This window comes from Podarcis bocagei (assembly GCF_964188305.1).
Source record: "Podarcis bocagei genome assembly, chromosome: 6".
Taxonomy (NCBI): Eukaryota; Metazoa; Chordata; class Lepidosauria; order Squamata; family Lacertidae; genus Podarcis; species Podarcis bocagei.
In genome coordinates this window covers 85,707,784-85,727,691 of record NC_138130.1, presented here as the reverse complement: position 1 = coordinate 85,727,691, position 19,908 = coordinate 85,707,784, and the positions used below count along the sequence as shown (strand labels likewise).

Here is a 19,908-nt window from a genome sequence, read left to right as displayed (position 1 = left end):
ACTTTCAGTCCTATCTTTCTGGCACTCCTCTGCTTTAGCTGCATTCCTTAAGTAGTTGTGCCAGAATCTCAATGGGCCAGTGCCTAATTCTGCATAAAATTCTCTAAATCCACACCCTTAGGGTGTGCAGATGCAGCAAAAGCATTTAAAAAAAACCAATGTTAGGTGTGGATGGTTTTGTGCACACAACACAACCTCTGACTTAGAATAGAGACTGACCAAATACTTTCTCATCTGGCCACTGAAACTACCTGCAGGCTTGGGATGGGTAACCGTAATTGCAACCCATTTCTCATTCCAGACAAGTACCGGGTACTTGCACATTAGCAACTGGTGGCTATTGTTCCGCTAGGTGGTCATTGTTTAACTGAAGGGATGTTTGAGGTTTTTCTTTTTAACATTTGGGACATTAAAAAAATGACACACCCACCTGCACTCTGGAGTGATATAGACCACAGTCCCGTGTAAGGTGCATTTAGGAGCAAGAGAACATTTGGGAAGCATATAATCTCCAAAAAGACATTGGATAAATATTGCATGCAGGCCAAAGAAAAAAGCAGCCAGGAGCAGCAGGATCCTACCCTACAGCTGCCTTTGACACTGCCTGGCGGATCTTGAGCTGTGTGTTCCTTGTGATTTTTCAGTACTTGTTTCACCGTGTTTATTTACTCCAAAGCTATGATTCAGAACATTGTTAGATCACCTAAGTGCCCCTCTCTTCTGCTACTGTTATCCCCTAAACTGCCATTTTGTCTGCACTAAACTCAAATGTTTCATCTCCCCTGTTAAAACTTTTGTGGATCCACCTCCGGGCAGAAGCGTGGGCTGATCAGATTTCTTTGCCAAGCTGAACCCTATGAAACTTTATAACAGGTTGCCAGAGGGAGACTGTCAGATCTGAGAAGACAGAATTATCCCCTCCACGCACACACAAATTGCTCCTCTTTTAGCTGCCTGGAGATCTAAGGGTTCACAGATAAAAAGAGGACACGGATTCCTAGTCTGACATCCTGTCAAACAGTCAACCTATCTACAAGTCGGAAGAAATTGCAATTATTGCTGCAATTATTTTTTAAAAAGCCCATCTGTTCAAATAACAGTGAAGGGATCAGTTTAAATATTGAAAGTGTTTGCATTGAGATATGTATGTGTACATCACACACACGGGCATTCCTATTCCATTTCAAATTTCCTGAATTCCTGCTGTCACAAACACATTTCTTTTCAGAAGAGAAATAGCATGAGAGAGCCCTAGCAGGACCCCACCTCCGACACTGATCTGAGGACCCCTTAAAACAAATATATTCACTTTGATCAGCAACAGAAAATTGAGTCTGGGAACTGGGAACTTCTCTATCAGGGTTCCTGTCCCCATCAAGGCAAACGCCTTGTGAGACGAACGTTTTGGCTCCCGAACACCGCAAACCTGGAAGTGATTGTTCCGGTTTGCGATCCTTCTTTGGAACCCGGATGTCCATTGCAGCTTCCGCGGCTTCCAATTGGCTGCAGGAACTTCCTGCAGCCAATCGGAAGCCGCGCCTTGGTTCCTGAACCTTTTGGAAGTCGAATGGATTCCGTTCAACTTCTGAGGTATGACTGTATCTGGGGAATGCCTTTTGCACGTCATCTAAAATCCTGGGAGGTGGGGAAGAAATTTCTGACAGTATGAGCTGTTCAGCAACAGAATGGACTATCTTGGAAGGTGATGGAATCTCCCTCACTGGTGGTTTTTAAATAAAGGTTGGCTAGCCATCTCTCAGGGATTACTCACCTTTGATTTCCGAATTGCAGGGGGTTGAACTAGATGATCCTTGGGGTACCTTCCAACTCTACAATTCTATGAGCCCAACAAGATCTGGAGGCCCACAGGTCTCCATCCCTGGTCTACCATGACTGCCAGTGGCACTCTAAGTTCATGCCTTATCCCTGTCATCTTCTAGAGAGAAGACCTGGGATGTTAGGTAAAGTAAAGGTAAAGATACCCCTGCCCATACGGGCCAGTCGTGTCCGACTCTAGGGTTGTGCGCCCATCTCACTTAAGAGGCCGGGGGCCAGCGCTGTCCGCAGACATGTCCGGGTCACATGGCCAGCGTGACAAGCTGCATCTGGCGAGCCAGCGCAGCACACGGAAACGCCGTTTACCTTCCCGCTAGTAAGCGGTCCCTATTTATCTACTTGCACCTGGGGGTGCTTTCGAACTGCTAGGTTGGCAGGCGCTGGGACCGAGCAACGGGAGCGCACCCCGCCGCGGGGATTCGAACCGCCGACCTTGCGATTGGCAAGTCCTAGGCGCTGAGGTTTTACCCACAGCACCACCCGTGTCCCTGGGATGTTAGGCCTGCAAAAAAAAAAAAAATCTGATACCTAGCCAGGGGAAAAAATACTGTCAGTTTCCCACTTGCTCCAGAGTTTCAAGATGCACTACAGGAAGAAGAAGAAGAAGAAGAAGAAGAAGAAGAAGAAGAAGAAGAAGAAGAAGAAGAAGAAGAAAGCAAGTTGACCACAGGCTATTAATCCTTTGTCTTCTATTTTTTTAACTACACATTTTATTTTTGAAGGTTAAAAACCCTCTCAGAAGTAATTTCCCCACAGTAGTCAAGAGTAAACCTGGGAATCACTTTTGATGTGACACCACTAGATTTTTTTTTATTCTCACATGATATCCAATTCCCACCAGATTCCTTTAATGCCACTCATTACATTACACTCAATAACATTAATTACATGCCACTTCTTTGTATTTCCGCACAGTTATAATGAGGTGTTGTGACTGTAACCTAACCAGCCCTTGAAGTAATGTTAGTAGCAGATTGTGGTAAATATTCACACTAGGTGATAGATAGCTTTGTCACAAGAGGAAACTTATGGCCCTCAGTGAGCCTGTTTTAAATGACCATTTGCCCAACCTAGCTAATTACTTTTAAATAACATCTGGTTCGTCCATCTCATTTCAGCATACTATCCAGTTTGTTAGAAAAGCTCCCCCAAAGTAAGGGCATGTTGCCTTAAAACTACTACCAATGATTCAGCTTTCTAAAAAAATAACCATTATTAGGACACCACAGGAACAGTAAGCTGCTAAATACTCAAAAGGTTGTGTTTTTAATGGACCTTCCTTCCTTCTTTAATAATTGGAGGGGGGCAAGTAAATATAATTGATATAATTTATGCCAGTATCTTGTGTCTTTGCTGTACAATTATTATTCATCCATTAACATTTGTGGATATAAAATTCTTTTCATGGAAAGTTGACTTATCTCTCGTTCTCTCTTTTTACACACACACCTCACCCCCCCCCACTACAATTATGATCACTTTTGCGGGGTTTATCTTTCCACAGAAATTTTTCTGTTTCATATGTTCATCAGTAACAATGAAGGCCAATTTTGAATACAACATTAGGCATGTTTGGAAGTTTTAAAGTTTTTAGCTTTGTTTACTAAGTACAAGTAAAAAGATGCTAAATGACCTCATTCTGAAGAGCATCAGAAAATTTCCCAGTGCAAAGTGAGTGTTTTCCAGTGAAAATTGCCCTATATCAATTGCCAATTCAATCGATCCCTCTTCAAAGAGAACTCTGGGCATTGCAGCAAAATGGAGCGAATTTGGGGAGGGGGGCGTTTCCTAACAACTCTCAGAACCCTTAACAAACTGTAGCTCCCAGAATTTATTTATTTATTTATTGGGAGGAGAAGGCCATGAGTGTTCAAAGTACAATAATAGTGCTTTAACTGTATGGCATGAATGTGGCCTTGAGGGTTCACACACATACTACAGCTGTGTGGGATTACACTACAGCAGAGATGGGGGCATCTGTTGCTCTCCAGATGTTGGACTACTCCCATTGTCCATGACCAATGGCCATGTTGGCTGAGGCTGATGGGACTTGGAGTCCAACGAGAGAGAAAGTGTGGGGTTAAGAGTGTTGGATCAGGACTTAAAGGGACAGATTGTAATTGAACTTTAAGGCAGTAACCTCCAAAGATCAGTGTCCCTCAGATTAACACATATTCTCACTAGATTGTAAATAATAATAATAATAAATTATTTGTACCCCACCCATCTGACTGGGTTGCCCTAGCCACTCTGGGCAGCTTCCAGCATATATAAAAACAAAGTAAAACATTAAACCTTAAAAGCTTCCCCATGTAGGGCTGCCTTCAGATGTTTCCTAAATGTTAAATAATTACTCATCTCCTTAACATCTGATGGGAGGGCATTCCACAGGGTGAGCGCCACTACCGAGAAGGCCCTCTGCCCTTAAGGTCTCTCTGCTCAGTGTCCTAACAACAAAGGCCAAGGGAAGAAATGTACACGTTGTGTTTAAAGGATGCCCCCCCCCCATTTCTCCATAGTGAAAAGCCCTCCATGTGAGATCCAGAACAATGAACTCCAGAAACATGCTTCAGCAGAAAAAATTATAAAAAGCTAAGATGGTCATACAGTCTTACGGCTAAAACACCTTGGGCTCTTTTTCCTCCCGTTCATTTATTGTTGTTGTTTAGTTGTTAAGTCGTGTCCAACTCTTTGTGACCCCATGGACCAGAGCACGCCAAGCACTCCTGTCTTCCACTGCCTCCCGCAGTTTGGTCAAACTCATGCTGGTAGCTTCAAGAACACTGTCCAGCCATCTTGTCCTCTGTTGTCCCCTTCTCCTTCTGCCCTCAATCTTTCTGCCCCTTCATGGATCACTGCTTTGCCGTGGCAAAGGGGCTTGAATAACTCAGAGAAGCTATGAGCTATGCCATGCAGGGCCAGCCAAGATGGACAGGTCATAGTGGAGAGTTTTGACCAAACATGTCTTCTCTTCTCATGAGGTGGCCAAAGTACTGGAGCCTCAGCTTCACGATCTGTCCTTTCAGTGAGCACTCAGGGCTGATTTCCTTCAGAATGGAGAGGTTTGATCTTCTTGCAGTCCATGGGACTCTCAAGAGTCTCCTCCAGCACCATAATTCAAAAGCATCAATTATTCGGCGATCAGCCTTCTTTATGGTCTAGCTCTCACTTCCATACATCACTACTGGGAAAACCATAGCTTTAACTATACGGACCTTTGTTGGCTGTTAATTTATAGCTTTTGCAAAATCCAATTATGAATCGTTGAAAAGTTTGCGACAAAAGTAGCTTTGTTAGGGAAGTTGCTCGCTTGTGTCTGTGCAAAAGCTGTGACCATCAGGAAGACCATGAGCCACTCAAAGCACACGAAAAGGATCACTCTGAAATGACTGCCATCCCCAGCGAATGCCCCCTCCGATCCTGAGCCAAGGGAAACAAGCTTCTGCAACATAACTCTGGGGAATAAATACTTGTTAGGAGGCTACTGATAAACAACAGAAACCAGTTGCACTAATTGAGGAACACATCTAATGCTGGAGAAAACCTTGCTGTATGAACACTGCTGTATTCCTTGGACAACTAATTTGCTCCCCAGAGTTTGCTTACAGAAGCAGTGCACAAAAACAAAAAGGTTCACCGGTGAAAAGACATCTCCCATTTTTCTTCCCCCAGCCTCTTCTCATTTTTAACTCAAGGAAATTGTATTGGGCAGGGGAAGAGAACGTGGCCGGAAGCTCTTTTTCTTGACCCCAACCGCAGGCAAAAGTTGATTCTTCACCTTTTCCTTCTGCAACCCTGTAGGGGGTGATACGGAAGGGGGGGCATGTCTTCTTCACCTCCTTCTTGGCTACAATATATCCATTTATTTCCAATTGTCAATGTCAAAAGGGACTAAAATCTATAAAATTCATAGAAAATCAACGTGCCAATTTGCTAATCTCGCCTTGAACCTGTTGCGCAATAAACTTGGATCTTCTGCAGACTATATGGAGATGGCGGAAATGACTGGCAGAATTCGAGATCAGGGAGAAGAGTTGGTGGAAGAAGATTGGAGGAAATTTAAAATGTATTTGCAGAAATATTGTAAAATTTTTGAATGTTGAGGACATTGAAATGAAATGCAGGGGTTTTAGCAACAAGGTAAATTGTAAGATTGGATTAACAAAGAGATAGACTAACAGGACATGAATTTGCTGAACTAACTTTTAAAAGGGATACAAAAATGGGAGACGTGAGGGAGTCAGGAAAATAAGTTAATCAAAGAGGAGAAATTAAGAAAGAAGGAATTTTTGTCTTTTTATATGTGCTTTTTTCTTTTCTTTTTTGTGTTTAATGTTTGTTTTTCTGTATTTTGTAATTTTGTATTTTTTCCGTTTTTTTGTATTTTTTAAAAACTTTTTTATGGATAAAACCTAATAAAATATTATTTAAAAAAATAAACTTGGATCTTCTGCAGTTTGCTCCTGTCTCCGGCTGAGCTCATTTTCCTCCGCAGGGACCCGCGGACTTAGTCCGACGAGCTGGGTGGCAGAGCAGCCTCGCACCCAGATTTTACCATAACAGAGGAAATTTCCTCTCATTATTGCTCATCCTTCCCTCTCTGCAGCCCCTTCCTTGGAATTTGTTGCTAGTGTTTTGCACCTGACCTGTGGCTCTGATGCCAACAAGTTAACACACTTTCTGTTGCACGTGCATGTGTATACACACACACACATACACACACACACACTCAATGCCAAAGTTCACTCCAAGAATCACAGAATTGTAGAGCTGGAAGGGACTACAAGGGTCATCTAGCCCAACCATTGCAACGCATAAATTTCAGCTAAATCATACATGACAGAACAGAACACATGCCACTGTTTCCCATCTCAGAGAGAAATCGGCTTTCCCCATCTCCCCACTCAAATAAATCTTAGTTGATTCATCATATAAAACACAGGCTAGTTTAGACACAATGCTGTACTGGTTTGGCCCTGCACTTTCCTGTAGCAAACTGCAGTTTCTCTTTTGTCCAAACTGGCAAATTATGGTTTGTTCTTGCCCTCAAAATCAGGGTCAAGCTCCAGTTTCACTTTCTGATTTGCAGAGCAAGTACAAGCCACATTTTGTTAATTTGGATGAAATGACAAACTATGGCTTTACTGCAAACTACAGATGCAGGGAATCATAGCACGCAAGGAGAGAAGCAAGCGCATCATCACATAGTGCCAAACCATAGTTCGCCAGCATGCCTGAACCGGTTTGTGATCCACCAATCCCATTCTTTGTTCTAATGGATGTTGATTTGAAACCAAGCTATCTGATTGGCAGACTCATGAGGTGGGCCGGTGGCTTGGCTGCACTACTACACATTTCAGAATGTCTTACAAGTCCCATTATATTAAAAAATTGATGCACATAAATAACTAACAAGTCCGGGAAAATAGTCTAGTTTGAAACTGTTTTTTTAAAAGAATAAGAATAATAAATGGAAAACCATTTATACATCTAATCTTCCACCTGCCATTTGAAATGGTACAGTCCATGCACAGATACATAGGGCAACTCTGTCATTCATGTTTTTCAGCTCTCAGCCAGGTTATTACCAGTCTGGTGCATAACATTGTCTATTTAAAAACAACGTTTGAACCTAGTTGGTACAAGAAAAAGTACGTAGCAGAGCCTGCTCATTGGTACAGTGATAATGTTGAGAATTCACCTAGTCATCAAGTAAGCACCTTCTCATAAAGTTATCAAAGCCTTCATGAAGGTGCCATAGTATGAATATTCACATTCTTGTGGTTACAGATAAAAGACAATCTTCTTTATATGAGGTGCCGGCATGCACCACTTAACACTGGAGATTTAAGCCTCTGTAATTCTGTGGTAAAGAGCTTCAGCTATCATAGGCTCAAATCACAACGCAGCCACAAGTGCCATGGGTGGCCTTGGGCTAGCTATTATCTCTCACTCCCAGACCCCATCTGAAATATGGAGCTAACAGTACCCTCATACCTTGCAGGGTTGATGTACAGCCTGAAATATATGAAGCACTTTGGACTATTGAGAAAAGTGCTGTATATATGCTAAGTAATTATTTTACTAGCAAAATACTTGCCGTTATCATAATCATTTCATTATTTATATATCACGCCCATCTGTCTGGGTTTCCCCAGCCACTCTGGGCAGCTTACAGCATACATTTAAAAACTGTAAAACATCACACATAGAAAATTTCCCAATACTGTACAGGGAAATGGACGTTGTGGTGTATCATGTCTCACACCTTGGATATCCAAGACATTAACTCTGAAACAGAGCGGGAATGTTTTAGAGGCAGGTTAACTGGAGCATCATCAGGGACGCAGGTAGCGCTGTGGGTTAAACCACAGAGCCTAGGGCTTGCCAATCAGAAGGTCGGCGGTTCGAATCCCCACAACAGGGTGAGAACCCGTTGCTCAGTCCCTGCTCCTGCCAACCTAGCAGTTCGAACGTATGAAGTGCAAGTAGATAAATAGGTACCGCTCCGGCGGGAAGATAAACGGCATTTCCGTGCGCTGCTCTGGTTCGCCAGAAGCGGCTTAGTCATGCTGGCCACATGACCCAGAAGCTCTTTGCCGGCTCCCTCGGCCTATAGAGCGAGATGAGCGCTGCAACCCCAGAGTCGTCTGCGACTGGACCTAACGGTCAGGGGTCCCTTTATCTTTACCTTTTAACCACAGCATCACAGGGATAGTGCCATTCCAATATGCAATTTGGAGTGAGCCAACATGAAGAACTGATCATGATATCTAATGTCTACCTGTGTCGTGGGAGCTAGGGCAAATTGTGTGCCTCTGGTGATGGCTTCAGATTTATCAGCTGAAGAACCCTTAACTACAGCTCTGCCTCTTCGCCAAAGTCCCATCACTCAAATAGAGTTCTGGGTTCAGAAGACACAAGGGTGTACTCGGAAACCAACCTATGTTGTTTCCAGAAATTGCAGATAGTGGGCATCTATTATATCTTAATAGACAGATCAGGGGCAGCCACAGAAGCCCTGCTGCGAGTTACCATGGAATGGGCTCCTTAGATCTTTGGAACTTGTGAGAGAAACTTTCCCACAGTATACCACAGTGATCTGTGGTATACTGCCTCTGATCCTGGTGGGAATTAGGGCCTGGCGATATCTGGTTTTCAACACTGTGATATATCACCAGCTAAACATTGCAATATATCGATATATCACAATGTCTGAAATAAGGATGGAGCTATGTAGAGACATTGGCTGGCTTCACTCCCCCCCCCCCACGCATCATGATTTTTGCACAGCTTGCGTACGTGCACACACACACATCATGATTCGCGATATAACATGAAAACGGGCCTTCTCTGCAGTGGCTCCCCTTTTGTGGAATGCTCTCCCCAGGGAAGTTCACCTGGCGCCTTCATTATATACCTTTAGGCGCCAGGCAAAAACATTCCTTTTTAACCAGGACTTTGGTTGATCTGATTTACATACTATGCCCTTTTAAAATGTGTTTTTTTTGTAGGAGGGGCGTTGTATTGGGTTGTTGTTTTTAATTTTATTAGGTATTTTATTCTGTGAACTGCCCTGAGACCCCAGGGCATAGGGCAGTATAATAATAATAATAATAATAATAATAATAATAATAATAATAATAATAATAATAATAATAATAATATTGCCAAGTCAAAAATTATGAAACCAGTATGACAACAAACCGGATTGGGGCGATATATTGCCCACAAATCCAATCAAGCCCATTTTATAGACTTCTTAAGTTGCCGGTTGCTATGTCCTGTAGTGAACGTCACAGTTTAACCATGTGCACTGTCAAAAAGGACTTTGTCCTGACCCCTCCCATCGGTCAATTTCACTTGATGACACTATGCCCTGGAATGACAGAGAGGGAGAAAAACACATGCAGGTGAAAAATTTGGGAACTGCTGTCCCGAAGGCAAAGACGCCAAATTCAGCAACACACCACTAATACTGTAGTGACCATCTGAAACAGCTCTGTACTCTTTGCTCTGCCCAAGCTACAGGGCAAAGTCCTTCAGAGAGTGAGAGAGGGAAACAAGCTGCTTGGGAGAAGACTTAAAATAGCAACCGAACCCAGAAAACAGCTACCCTGTCCCTTCCTGCTTTGTTAGATGCAGATACTAACCCACTGTACAAAAATCACATGGAGAAGACACCTCTTCCCCTCTACACAAACATGGATGAGGAGGCAGCAGAGCCTTGGATTGAGGCTCAAATCTCCAAACCTACACTGAACGTTTGATTTCTCTGCTACAGTCAGCCCCACGTTAAAAGTGTCCAATATGCCAAATCAGAGTTCGGAATTCTCTGGGCACCAAACACATTTTGCACCTGGCTATTGGCCACTTGCAACCAAGTGAAGAAGCCCCGGCGCCATGTTGGCGCCTGAAGTCTCCACCATCTGGATGTCCACGCCTGGGGAATCCTTGGATCTTTACTCTTTCCACACACTAGCAACACATCCTGTAGAATCTATCTGTTATATTTTATCTGCACAATCAGAATGAATTCCAGGAGTCAAAAAGCTGCATTGAAAAACATGACTTCTGAGCTGTCTGGCCCCAAAATGGAAACTAGGCATTCCATTTTGGCGACTGTAACCTTGGTGTAAGGCACCATTTGGCGCCTAGCTTATATAGCCAAGTTTCTAACACTGCCAAATATATATCTATATGATGAGAAACAGAGAGGCTCACACACATCTTAACTTCCTGTGTAGGTGAAAGGCCTAAGAACCGGGCCTTATGCTTGTTTACTTTGGCACCCAGCGAGGTTTATTTCAGTGGGGCTTGCTCTCAAGGAAGAATGACCAGGAAAGCTCTGGCCTTAAGTCGTGCACGCTAGCTGCAATCCTGTACCCACTTACCCAAAAGTAAACCCCATGAAACTTACTTCTGAGTAGAAAAGTACAGGATTGCACTGTGTAGGTCGATTCTCCTAATGGGTTCAGCACATGAGATTGAATGGAAAGCCTTTGCTGACTTCTATCTGCATTAAGGCAGGCTTACATATTCACCTGCATGCACAAGATTTGGTTTCGGCATTGACGATGAGGTTGATCTGTGGTGGCATGCCAACACCAAAGCCTCTGCATGCCAGCCTATGCACACAGCTGGCTCATTATGGGCTGAAAGCGCTGAAGCAAGCATCAAAACCCATGTCATCACATGGGAGCCAAGCGTAAGGCTTTTTTTAACAGGAATGGCAAGAACTTCTTGCAGTGTGTGGATGCTGTAAATATGGTAGTCTACAGACAACAAAAAAGGAACATTTATTTGCGCAATCCTACACAAGTTTATCTAGAAAGAAGCCCAAAAGTGCAATCGTATACATGTCTACTCAGAAGTAAGCCTCATCAAGTTCAATGGGACTTCTTTCCAGGTAAGCAGGTGCATGATGGCAGCCCAAATATCAAAAGTTCATTCTAATAAATGCCCTGTTTTATCCAGCTCACAGAAGAAAAATATTCAGCTCTTTCTTTTTTAAAGTCATGTCATAACACCCCACCAGACTCTTCATTGTTTAAGAAAGTTTCCCCCAAAGTGTAATTGTTTTTAAAGTCTGTATCTTTTGCAATTTCTCTCATTTTATATTACAACACACTGCTTTGATAGCTTTTGGCTGTAAAGCGGTTTATAAACCTGAAATATAAGTAACACAATGTGAACCAAGATTCCTCTGAGGTCAGCCTTGCGGCTTCTTTTGAATTCTGGGGCCTAGCTCTGAACCTAGCGACCTTAATAATTCAAAATAAAAAACAGTGTTTTCTTGGAGCATGTGCAAACTGCCTCCTGCCTCCTCAAAACATTCAACAAGTATACTTCCAGCTCGCCATACATTTTAAAACTCAGGCATAGCGCTTCAAGGTCAAGAAGTCCAGAGTCTAGCTTGGCACCACTCTTGTGAAGGAAATTTATTGCGGACATGAAAATCACCTCCCACTAAAAGCCCCAATAAATGCATGCAAGATTGGGTCGTAAAGCAGCAGCAGCAACAGAGGAAGACACCATAGCTCCAGGGTGCACAATAAAAAGTTAGATCAACTAGCTTGGGATCAAGGGAAGATTGAAAGAGTCATTAAGCACCCATATTACAAGGTCTAGACAACATCTCCACGTGTCCTCCTAAAAGGGACTCCATCACCCCGCGGGTTTAGCTGGTTCCCAGAACTCAGGTGCCCCCCACCCAGAGGGGCAGCACTAAAGGGACCTGGCGGTACCTGATCCTCTCCTTCTCGGCCCTTTTGAGCTGCGAGTCCCGCTCCAGCACGCGGAAGATCTGCTTGGCTTCTTCCTCGTTCAAGAAGCTGAGATCTACCCGGCGAGGATCCCTGTTCATCGTGGATCCGGCTCTGCAGGGGTCAGCCGGGGCTGATGACCCTGAGCCGCCTGCAATGCGCCCACAGCATCGCCCCCCACACCGAACACCTGGCAAGCCCCCGCCTCGCCGGCCAGGTGAGGCTCCCGCGCCGGCAGCGGCTCCCTTCCTGCCTTCGGACGGGGCGAAGCGAAACAGGTTGCCGCGACGGGGCGGCGCGTAGGTGCGAGGCGCGCGGCGCGCACACCTCCGGGAGAGGCTCCCGCGGCGCCTCCGGGTGACTGCCTTCCCCGCTCGGCTAATCCAGGCGAGGCCGCCCGGGGCCGAAGGGAGGGAACGTGCCAATCCCTTGTTTGCAGGGAGGCGGGCTCTCCCTTCCCCAAGGCGGCTGAGGGGTTGCTCTGGGGAGTGTACAGTAGTTGGGAACTTCAGCTCCCGTCCATACACGGGAAGAGACTGAGAGAGGCAAAGAGCAGGCCGCGCTTCATTCTGGCTAAATATTTGCTTTTCAAGTCTTGGAGCAGGGATGGAAATATTTGCTTTGGCCAGAGCCAGCAAAAGTTATCAAGCTGTGAGGTAGCCAGGACATAAAGCTATCCAAAGGATGGGAGCTGTGTACAGCCAGCCCAGGCCTTGCCAACCTCCTGCTCTCCAGATGTTTAGGACTGCAGGGGCTGATGGGAGTTGTAGTCCGAAACGTCTGGGAGGCACGTGGTCGACAAAGGCTGCACTGGTCAGCCCTGCTCACATTTAGCTTTTTTGGATACAGTACAGTGTTATATTATTAGTTGTCATGGATAAGGCAGTAGGCAAACTCAGGTGGCCCAGCACCTATTGGGTTGAAAGCACTCTGCTCCTCACCATCAGGAATGGATTTCTAGATAAGTTTGTAAGCTTGCAGGAAGGAATGTCTGGCTGGAAACCTGAACAGCAGCATCTGTATTAGGGGAATAGAGATGCATTGACACCTTTGGTTGCGGGTCCCATCTGCATCCTTTATTTGCAAACAGGACCTGCAACAAAAGGTTGCAGCACAAATTGCTGCTGTTCAGGACTCCATTCCCCACACATGGTGTTCAGCCTTGCTGAATGTTTCTATTGACTTTGCACAGTTTTTTATTTCAGTGGGTCTGTTTTCCCCCCAAACCCACTTTCCCAGACCCAGTTTCCAAACTACAGTACTGCTTGTCCACCAGAAGCAGGTCCAATTGGCAACTGAAGCCACGCACTTGCTTCTTCCCCCTCTTTTTTCATTCAGCTTTGCATCATTGTGCAGCTGCAGATGAACAGAAGACACTGTAATGATGAGAGAAAAGTGTGTGTAGGGAAAGGGAAAGGACCCCTGGATGGTTAAGTCCAGTCAAAGGCGACTATGGGGTGCAACACTCATCTTACTTCAGGCAAGGGAGATGGTGTTTGACCGCAGACAGCTTTCCACTTCTGGCGCAACGGGGCACCGTGATGAGTGCCAGAGTGCACAGAAACACTGTTTAACTTCCCACCACAGTAGTACCTATTTATCTACTTGCACTGGTATGCTTTTGAACTGCTAGGTTGGCAGCAGCTGGGACAGAGCAACGGGAGCTTGCCACCATCACGCGGGTTCGAACCGCCGACCTTCCGATTGGCAAGCCCAAGAGGCTCAGTGGTTTGGACCACAGCTCCACCCATGTCCCTTGTAGTGGTCCCTTTTGTGTAATAAGGAAGTAAGGGTATATAATTTGCCAGGGACGGACGTTGGCCTTTCAGATGTCAGTGGTGCCTTGTACGAAGCCAAAATTTGGTGCCCTTCCCTCCTTCTGTTCTGCTCAATTTACCTGGTCATAGTTGCGATGCCCTGCGGTGATTTCTAGGCCTGGCGCCCAGGGCGGCGGAACTGGTCGCTCTACCCTAAATCTGCATTTGCATACAGGCACATGCCTTGCCTCACTTTCAGAATGTAGATAATGTAAGAAGTGGAGGCAGGCTAATTAGGACTTATGGGCACTGCCCCAACTTCAGTCTGCCCTCACCTGCCTTGCCTGTCTTCTTGCAATCAGCCCAGGGAGTGATGCTGCCTCTTGGCTTCCTCTTCCTCAATCTTGTAGAATTCAGCAAAGAGGAGGATGGGGACAAACCTATAATTCATTGACCCCCTTGGCCATTCCTGCTGTCAACTCTGGAACCATCAACTGCTGAGCTCTTTTCCTTCCATTCTAACCAGTCCCAGTACAAGTGCATCAGAAAGGGTATCCCCTTAGCTATGCCCCTGGCTTGTGTACATTCAGTAGTACATCTTTAAAGCTGCAATGGGGTACATGCAATGTGCTTTTTGGGGGGGCTTTGCTAGCGCTTGATGCAGATGCTGCTGAATGGTGTAGCACAATTGCTAACAAAAGTCAGACCTTGGCTGGATCTAGGACACATCAAAGAAGCATTTCAGTTAAATGTGTTGCTAATTTTGTATGAGAAATCGGGTTGGCAGAACGGAATTCCACAGCGCCATCCGGTGTCACAGTGTAAGAATGCATAAACAACGCATATAAAGCATTCTTTCTTTGCCAATGTAGCTGAGTCCCTCGATAGCGTTATAATACCTGTGTTCAGATATCTGCACTGATTGCCCATTTGCTACTAGGCCAAGATCAAGGTATATATTAGCATATAAAGCCTTTAACAACTTGGGACCAGTTAACCCATGAGATCACTTTCAGTACCTGCTAAAAACATTTTTGTTTAAACAAGCCTACCCAGCATGGGCGTAGCCAAGGGGGGGGGGGAAGCAGGGGGGGGGAGATCCACATTAAAAAATACTCAATTATCTGAGGTTCTGCCCCCCTCTCAGCTGAATATATAGGGTATTTTTACCCCTGTGGTTTTCCAAGAAAAGCTCAACAACTGTGATTTCCTTTAAAAAATCATTTAAAATGCTCTTTTTGTCAACCGTTTTGAGTTTTCTTTTATTTGTTTTTAGCAATCAAGCAGTGTTTATTGTTACTCAATAAATTTAAAATATCTGATTGGTGGTCTTGCTGGCTACAGCTGACGGGAGTTGGGAGTCGCATCAGCATCTGTAGGACCAAAACTTTCCCATCCCTGCTGCAGAGGCCCCCTGTGCATAAAGCTGGGCACATCAAGCTCACTCTGCATCAAGACACTCTCCTGTCTGTGTTTCCCTGCTTGGAACTACCACTGAATTAGATAAAACAATGTTGGTAGTTTTCAGGATTTGAATTTGCTTTGAGAGCTCAACTTGTGAGTAGTACATAATGCTGGCAGTGGGGAGAGCCTTTGAGCTGTAAGAAACATAGTACAACTGGATCTGATTTTGCAGCTCACAGCATAGGAAGGCACTCTGCACATGAACCAGTCTCTTTGGATGACCTTGTTGCTCAGCGCTGAAAACAGGTTGTGGGGCTTCATCCCCTAACCAAATAATTTATTTTTTTTGGACAGCCATCTCAGGTAACGAATAATGCAACTGGCAAATGACTCTTCCCTTTGGATGTTGTATTGCTGGAATCATTCTCTGGCATCAATTGCTGCCTTAGCATCTTGGTTTGGGTTAGCATGATGAAGTGAAATGGTTTTTCCAAGGTCCTACTCCTGCAGAGGCTGTTCCCAGCTTGCTTTGAAGTGGTTCATGAACTGCAGGATTGTCATTTTAAAAATGCCATCTCCTCTGATGCCCCACAGTGAACCTTACTCATCCAGAGACAGTATTCCTTAAGGACTTCTGCTTTTAACCCCCCCCCCCAAAAAAAACCCCAAGCTGACTAACATGTTAGGATATATTTCCCAGACTCATTTAGACACATAAACATGAGTGGTCATTTTGATTTCTCTTGTATTCTGTCAAGCAACAAAGATGCTCTTTTGTGTGTCATGCATAAAGTCTCTGCACCTGGCCAAAAAGAAGGGGAAAAAGCCTGACTGTGATGGTTACCACAGCCATAATTCAATGTTGCTGGTGGCAGGTCCTGCTGACACATATAGTTTTAATGAATGGGAAGACGTGAGAATTCTCCAGCTACGTTGCTTGCACATTCAGATACAGTGCTATAGCGTGGGAGACTTTAAACCCCCTCATTCTCAACGTGTGTTTTCAAAGTTGTTGGGTTTTTTTTAAAAAAAAAAAAAGCTGGAAGGTATGTTTAAAAAAATTAAGGCAGAGTACAGGAAAGTGTTCCAAAATAATCGGCAGGATCTTGCAGCAATTAGCCCAGAGGCGCTGAAGAACTGTAGGATCAAGTCTGTTCCTGTTTGAATTAATTGCTATATGAGATAACTGCGAAGATTAGCAGGTATTGTGCCAGGCAAGTTTAATTAAACCCATGCATTAAATTAGGAGGGAGAAAATCATGCTGTGGTGTGGATGTAAATGCAAAGCATTTCTCTCGGAGTGGTGCACTGTGAATTGGAATGAATTTATACGGACTTCCCCCCATTCCCCCATTACTAGCCCATGCCAGGGGAGAGCATGTAGTAATACCTCACTAGCCCTATTCATGTGTTCAAATAAAGCATAGGGGCAGCACAGAGGGGCTACGGGGTTGCACATGCCCCACCTCTAACATGTCTCTCCCTACCTGATCCATCCTTACCTTCCTGCATTAACAGGCTTCCTGGGAAGGCCTTGAAGCATACTCAGCCAAACCCGCGCAGAAATCCCCTTCTCAATATGAGAAGGTCTGTATTGGAGTGAGTGGGGATAATAATAATAATAAATTTTATTTATACCCCACCCTCCCCAGCCAAGGCTGGGCTCAGGGCGGCTAACAACCAATAATAAAAATTAGTTGAATGAATACAACTTAAAAACAATATTAAATTACAACATTAAAACAATTAAAATGCAGCCCCATCACAGGAGGAAAAGCAAAAAGAAAGAGGGGGAGGGAATCAAATTGGCTCCAAGCCAAGGGCCAGGTGGAACAACTCTGTCTTACAGGCCCTGCTGAAAGAAATCAGATCCTGCAGGGCCCTGGTCTCATGAGACAGAGCGTTCCACCAGGCCGGAGCCAGTGTTGAAAAAGCCCTGGCTCTGGTTGAGGCTAATCTGACTTCTTTAGGGCCCGGGACTGCTAGAGTGTTGCTATTTATGGACCTTAAGGTCCTCCGTGGGGCATACCGGGAGAGGTGGTCCCGTAGGTACGAGGGTCCTAGGCCGTGAAGGGTTTTAAAGGTCAAAACCAGCACCTTAAATCTGACCCTGTACTCCACTGGGAGCCAGTACAGCTTGAAAAGCACTGGGTGAATATGCTCCCATGGCAGAGACCCCGTGAGGAGCCTCACTGCAGCATTCTGCACCCGCTGGAGTTTCTGGGACAGCTTCAAGGGCAGCCCCGCGTAGAGCAAATTACAGTAGTCAAGCCTGGAGGTGACTGGTTGAGAAATTGATGGTGTTGGCCAGATTCAGGTCCCTGCTCCTGAGCTATAAAGTATGATAGAACCCTCACTAACCCCCATATACTTGGTGGAACAGCTGGAATGGACTGGATTTTTGTTGTCCAAGGTGGGGCTCGTACCCACAACCCTGAGATTCAGAGTCTCATGCTCTACCAACTGAGCTATATCAGCTTGTCCATGGGTAAACAGCCCTTGCCCTAAAAAAAAAAAAGTATAGCCAATATGATCTAAAATATCCAAAGGCAATTGGAATTCCAGGGAAGGGCAAAGTTTCAGCAGGTCCCAGCCTTTGTTGATGCCAAATCACAAAAGGCAGAGTTGAAATGTAGGTCATTAAAAAAATGATGCCCTCTGAAGAGCATTCTGATCTGCTGTATCACGAGGTAGATAAAAACAGCATTGTGGAAAAATAAATTAATGGGGTGTATGACTACAATGATATATGAAATGCAACACAGCCAAGCGCTGGTCCAATCATTACTCCAACCAGGAAAAAATCCATTTGTATGTATCCTCTCATATCTTATGAATGTAAACATTGCAATGGAACCTGGGGGAGAGGCCGACCAGGAAGGTGGGTGGAGGATGTCAGTAACTTCACATCTGATAATTATTATTCCTAAAGTTACAATAATTATAACTCCCACTATTAACAGAAAACAGTTTGTGCTCCCAGCTGAGTTCTGTGTAGGCGTTTGCCTCTATGCACTCTCAGAAAACATGCACTGGCCAATCCTGCTGTCCATTCTGGCTTGACTCCCAACTTTTGCATATTGGGCAGGAAGGTCTGAAAGAAGAATTATCACTTTGTCTAGCTGAATGCGTTTAAAATCCTAAAAAAACCCACACTTATATGGTACCCACCCACATTCACACTTTGTTTTGAATGTATTGTAGCCATTGCTTTTGAAATGAAATGATTATTTCCCCCATTTAAAAATTGGTACCACAGTTTAGAATACCGTGACACTTAATATCAAGCTGCCTACTAATTTTTGTTTAGCATGCAGGTTAAAGCTATCAGGTGTGCACAGAGTCCTTAAAAATTAGCAACACTAATTTGGATTTATTACTCGGCAAATAATTGCAAAATGGTATAAAATGCTGGAAATCTTTTTAATAAAATGCATCCTTGCACAGTATACAAAAATTAGCTGCTAAATGCAATTATAATCATTGTGTTTAGAAGCAAAGATTGGTATATAATGATATTTTAAGTAAAATTTGCAAGGTTTTTGTCCTGACTTTTATATTGGCCCAGTTCCCGCAACAATTTGAGCCAAACCTTGCAGGCTTCCGAAGAGGAGTTTGCAGCCACTTTGCTACCTGGTAGTATTTGCTGCCATGCTGTGCTGTGCTAAGCCAAGGTTTGGCAGTGTGTTGTCTGAACTGAGATTTGTGGTTTAGGTCTCAGCCTGGGAAGGAGAAAAATGGCTGCAAGCTCCTCTTCAAGATCCCACATGTTTGCTAAGATTTAATTTAATGTATTGTACAAAACAGCTCATTGTCTTTTAGTTCTGAGTTCTGAAAGCAGAGACATCACCTTGCCGACAAAGGTCCGTATAGTTAAAGCTATGGTTTTCCCAGTAGTGATGTATGGAAGTGAGAGCTGGACCATAAAGAAGGCTGATCGCCGAAGAATTGATGCTTTTGAATTATGGTGCTGGAGGAGACTCTTGAGAGTCCCATGGACTGCAAGAAGATCAAACCTATCCATTCTGAATGAAATCAGCCCTGATTGCTCACTGGAAGGACAGATCCTGAAGCTGAGGCTCCAATACTTTGGCCACCTCATGAGAAGAGAAGACTCCCTGGAAAAAACCCTGATGTTGGGAAAGATGGAGGGCACAAGGAGAAGGGGACGACAGAGAACGAGGTGGTTGGACAGTGTTCATGAAGCTACCAACATGAGTTTGACCAAACTGCGGGAGGCAGTGGAAGACAGGAGTGCCTGGCATGCTCTGGTTCATGGGGTCATGAAGAGTTGGATACGACTAGACGACTAAACAACAACAAGAAGAAGTCAGGAATTTGTTCTCTCAGTTTTACCCTGGCCAGAGCCACAACAGACCCATGGATCATTATCATATTATATTTACTGCCAATCCCCACAGTGCAAGAAGGACATTTGAATGGATGTAGATCTTCTGCAAGAGAAAGATCAAGCGAGCAAGAATAAAATGTGATAGCTTTCCAGTGCCAAGTCTGGCAATACAGTCCTGTTACCAGCAATTATAAATATTTGACGTGGGCCACCTATGACTGCTGACTACCAGAAAGGCAAATATTTAAGAAATCCTTGGTGTACATTAGTAGTGAGTAAACTAAGCCTTCTGATG

General features: G+C 44.5%; 1 protein-coding gene and 1 long non-coding RNA gene across 2 annotated transcripts in view; one reads left to right on the top strand and one right to left on the bottom strand.

Annotated features, from left to right (window-relative positions):
- Nucleotides 1–12,303, bottom strand: part of EXPH5 (exophilin 5) — a 41,397-nt gene extending 29,094 nt beyond the window's left edge. Inside the window, exon 1 of the mRNA XM_081199318.1 lies at nt 12,084–12,303. Within this exon, the coding sequence (XP_081055444.1) occupies nt 12,084–12,202 (119 nt within the window). The 5' untranslated portion in view covers nt 12,203–12,303. The remainder of the gene's footprint in view (nt 1–12,083) is intronic.
- Nucleotides 1–19,908, top strand: part of LOC308589875 — a 69,254-nt gene extending 49,346 nt beyond the window's left edge. The window contains exon 2 of the long non-coding RNA XR_014009525.1: nt 19,518–19,908. This is a non-coding gene — a long non-coding RNA (uncharacterized lncRNA). The remainder of the gene's footprint in view (nt 1–19,517) is intronic.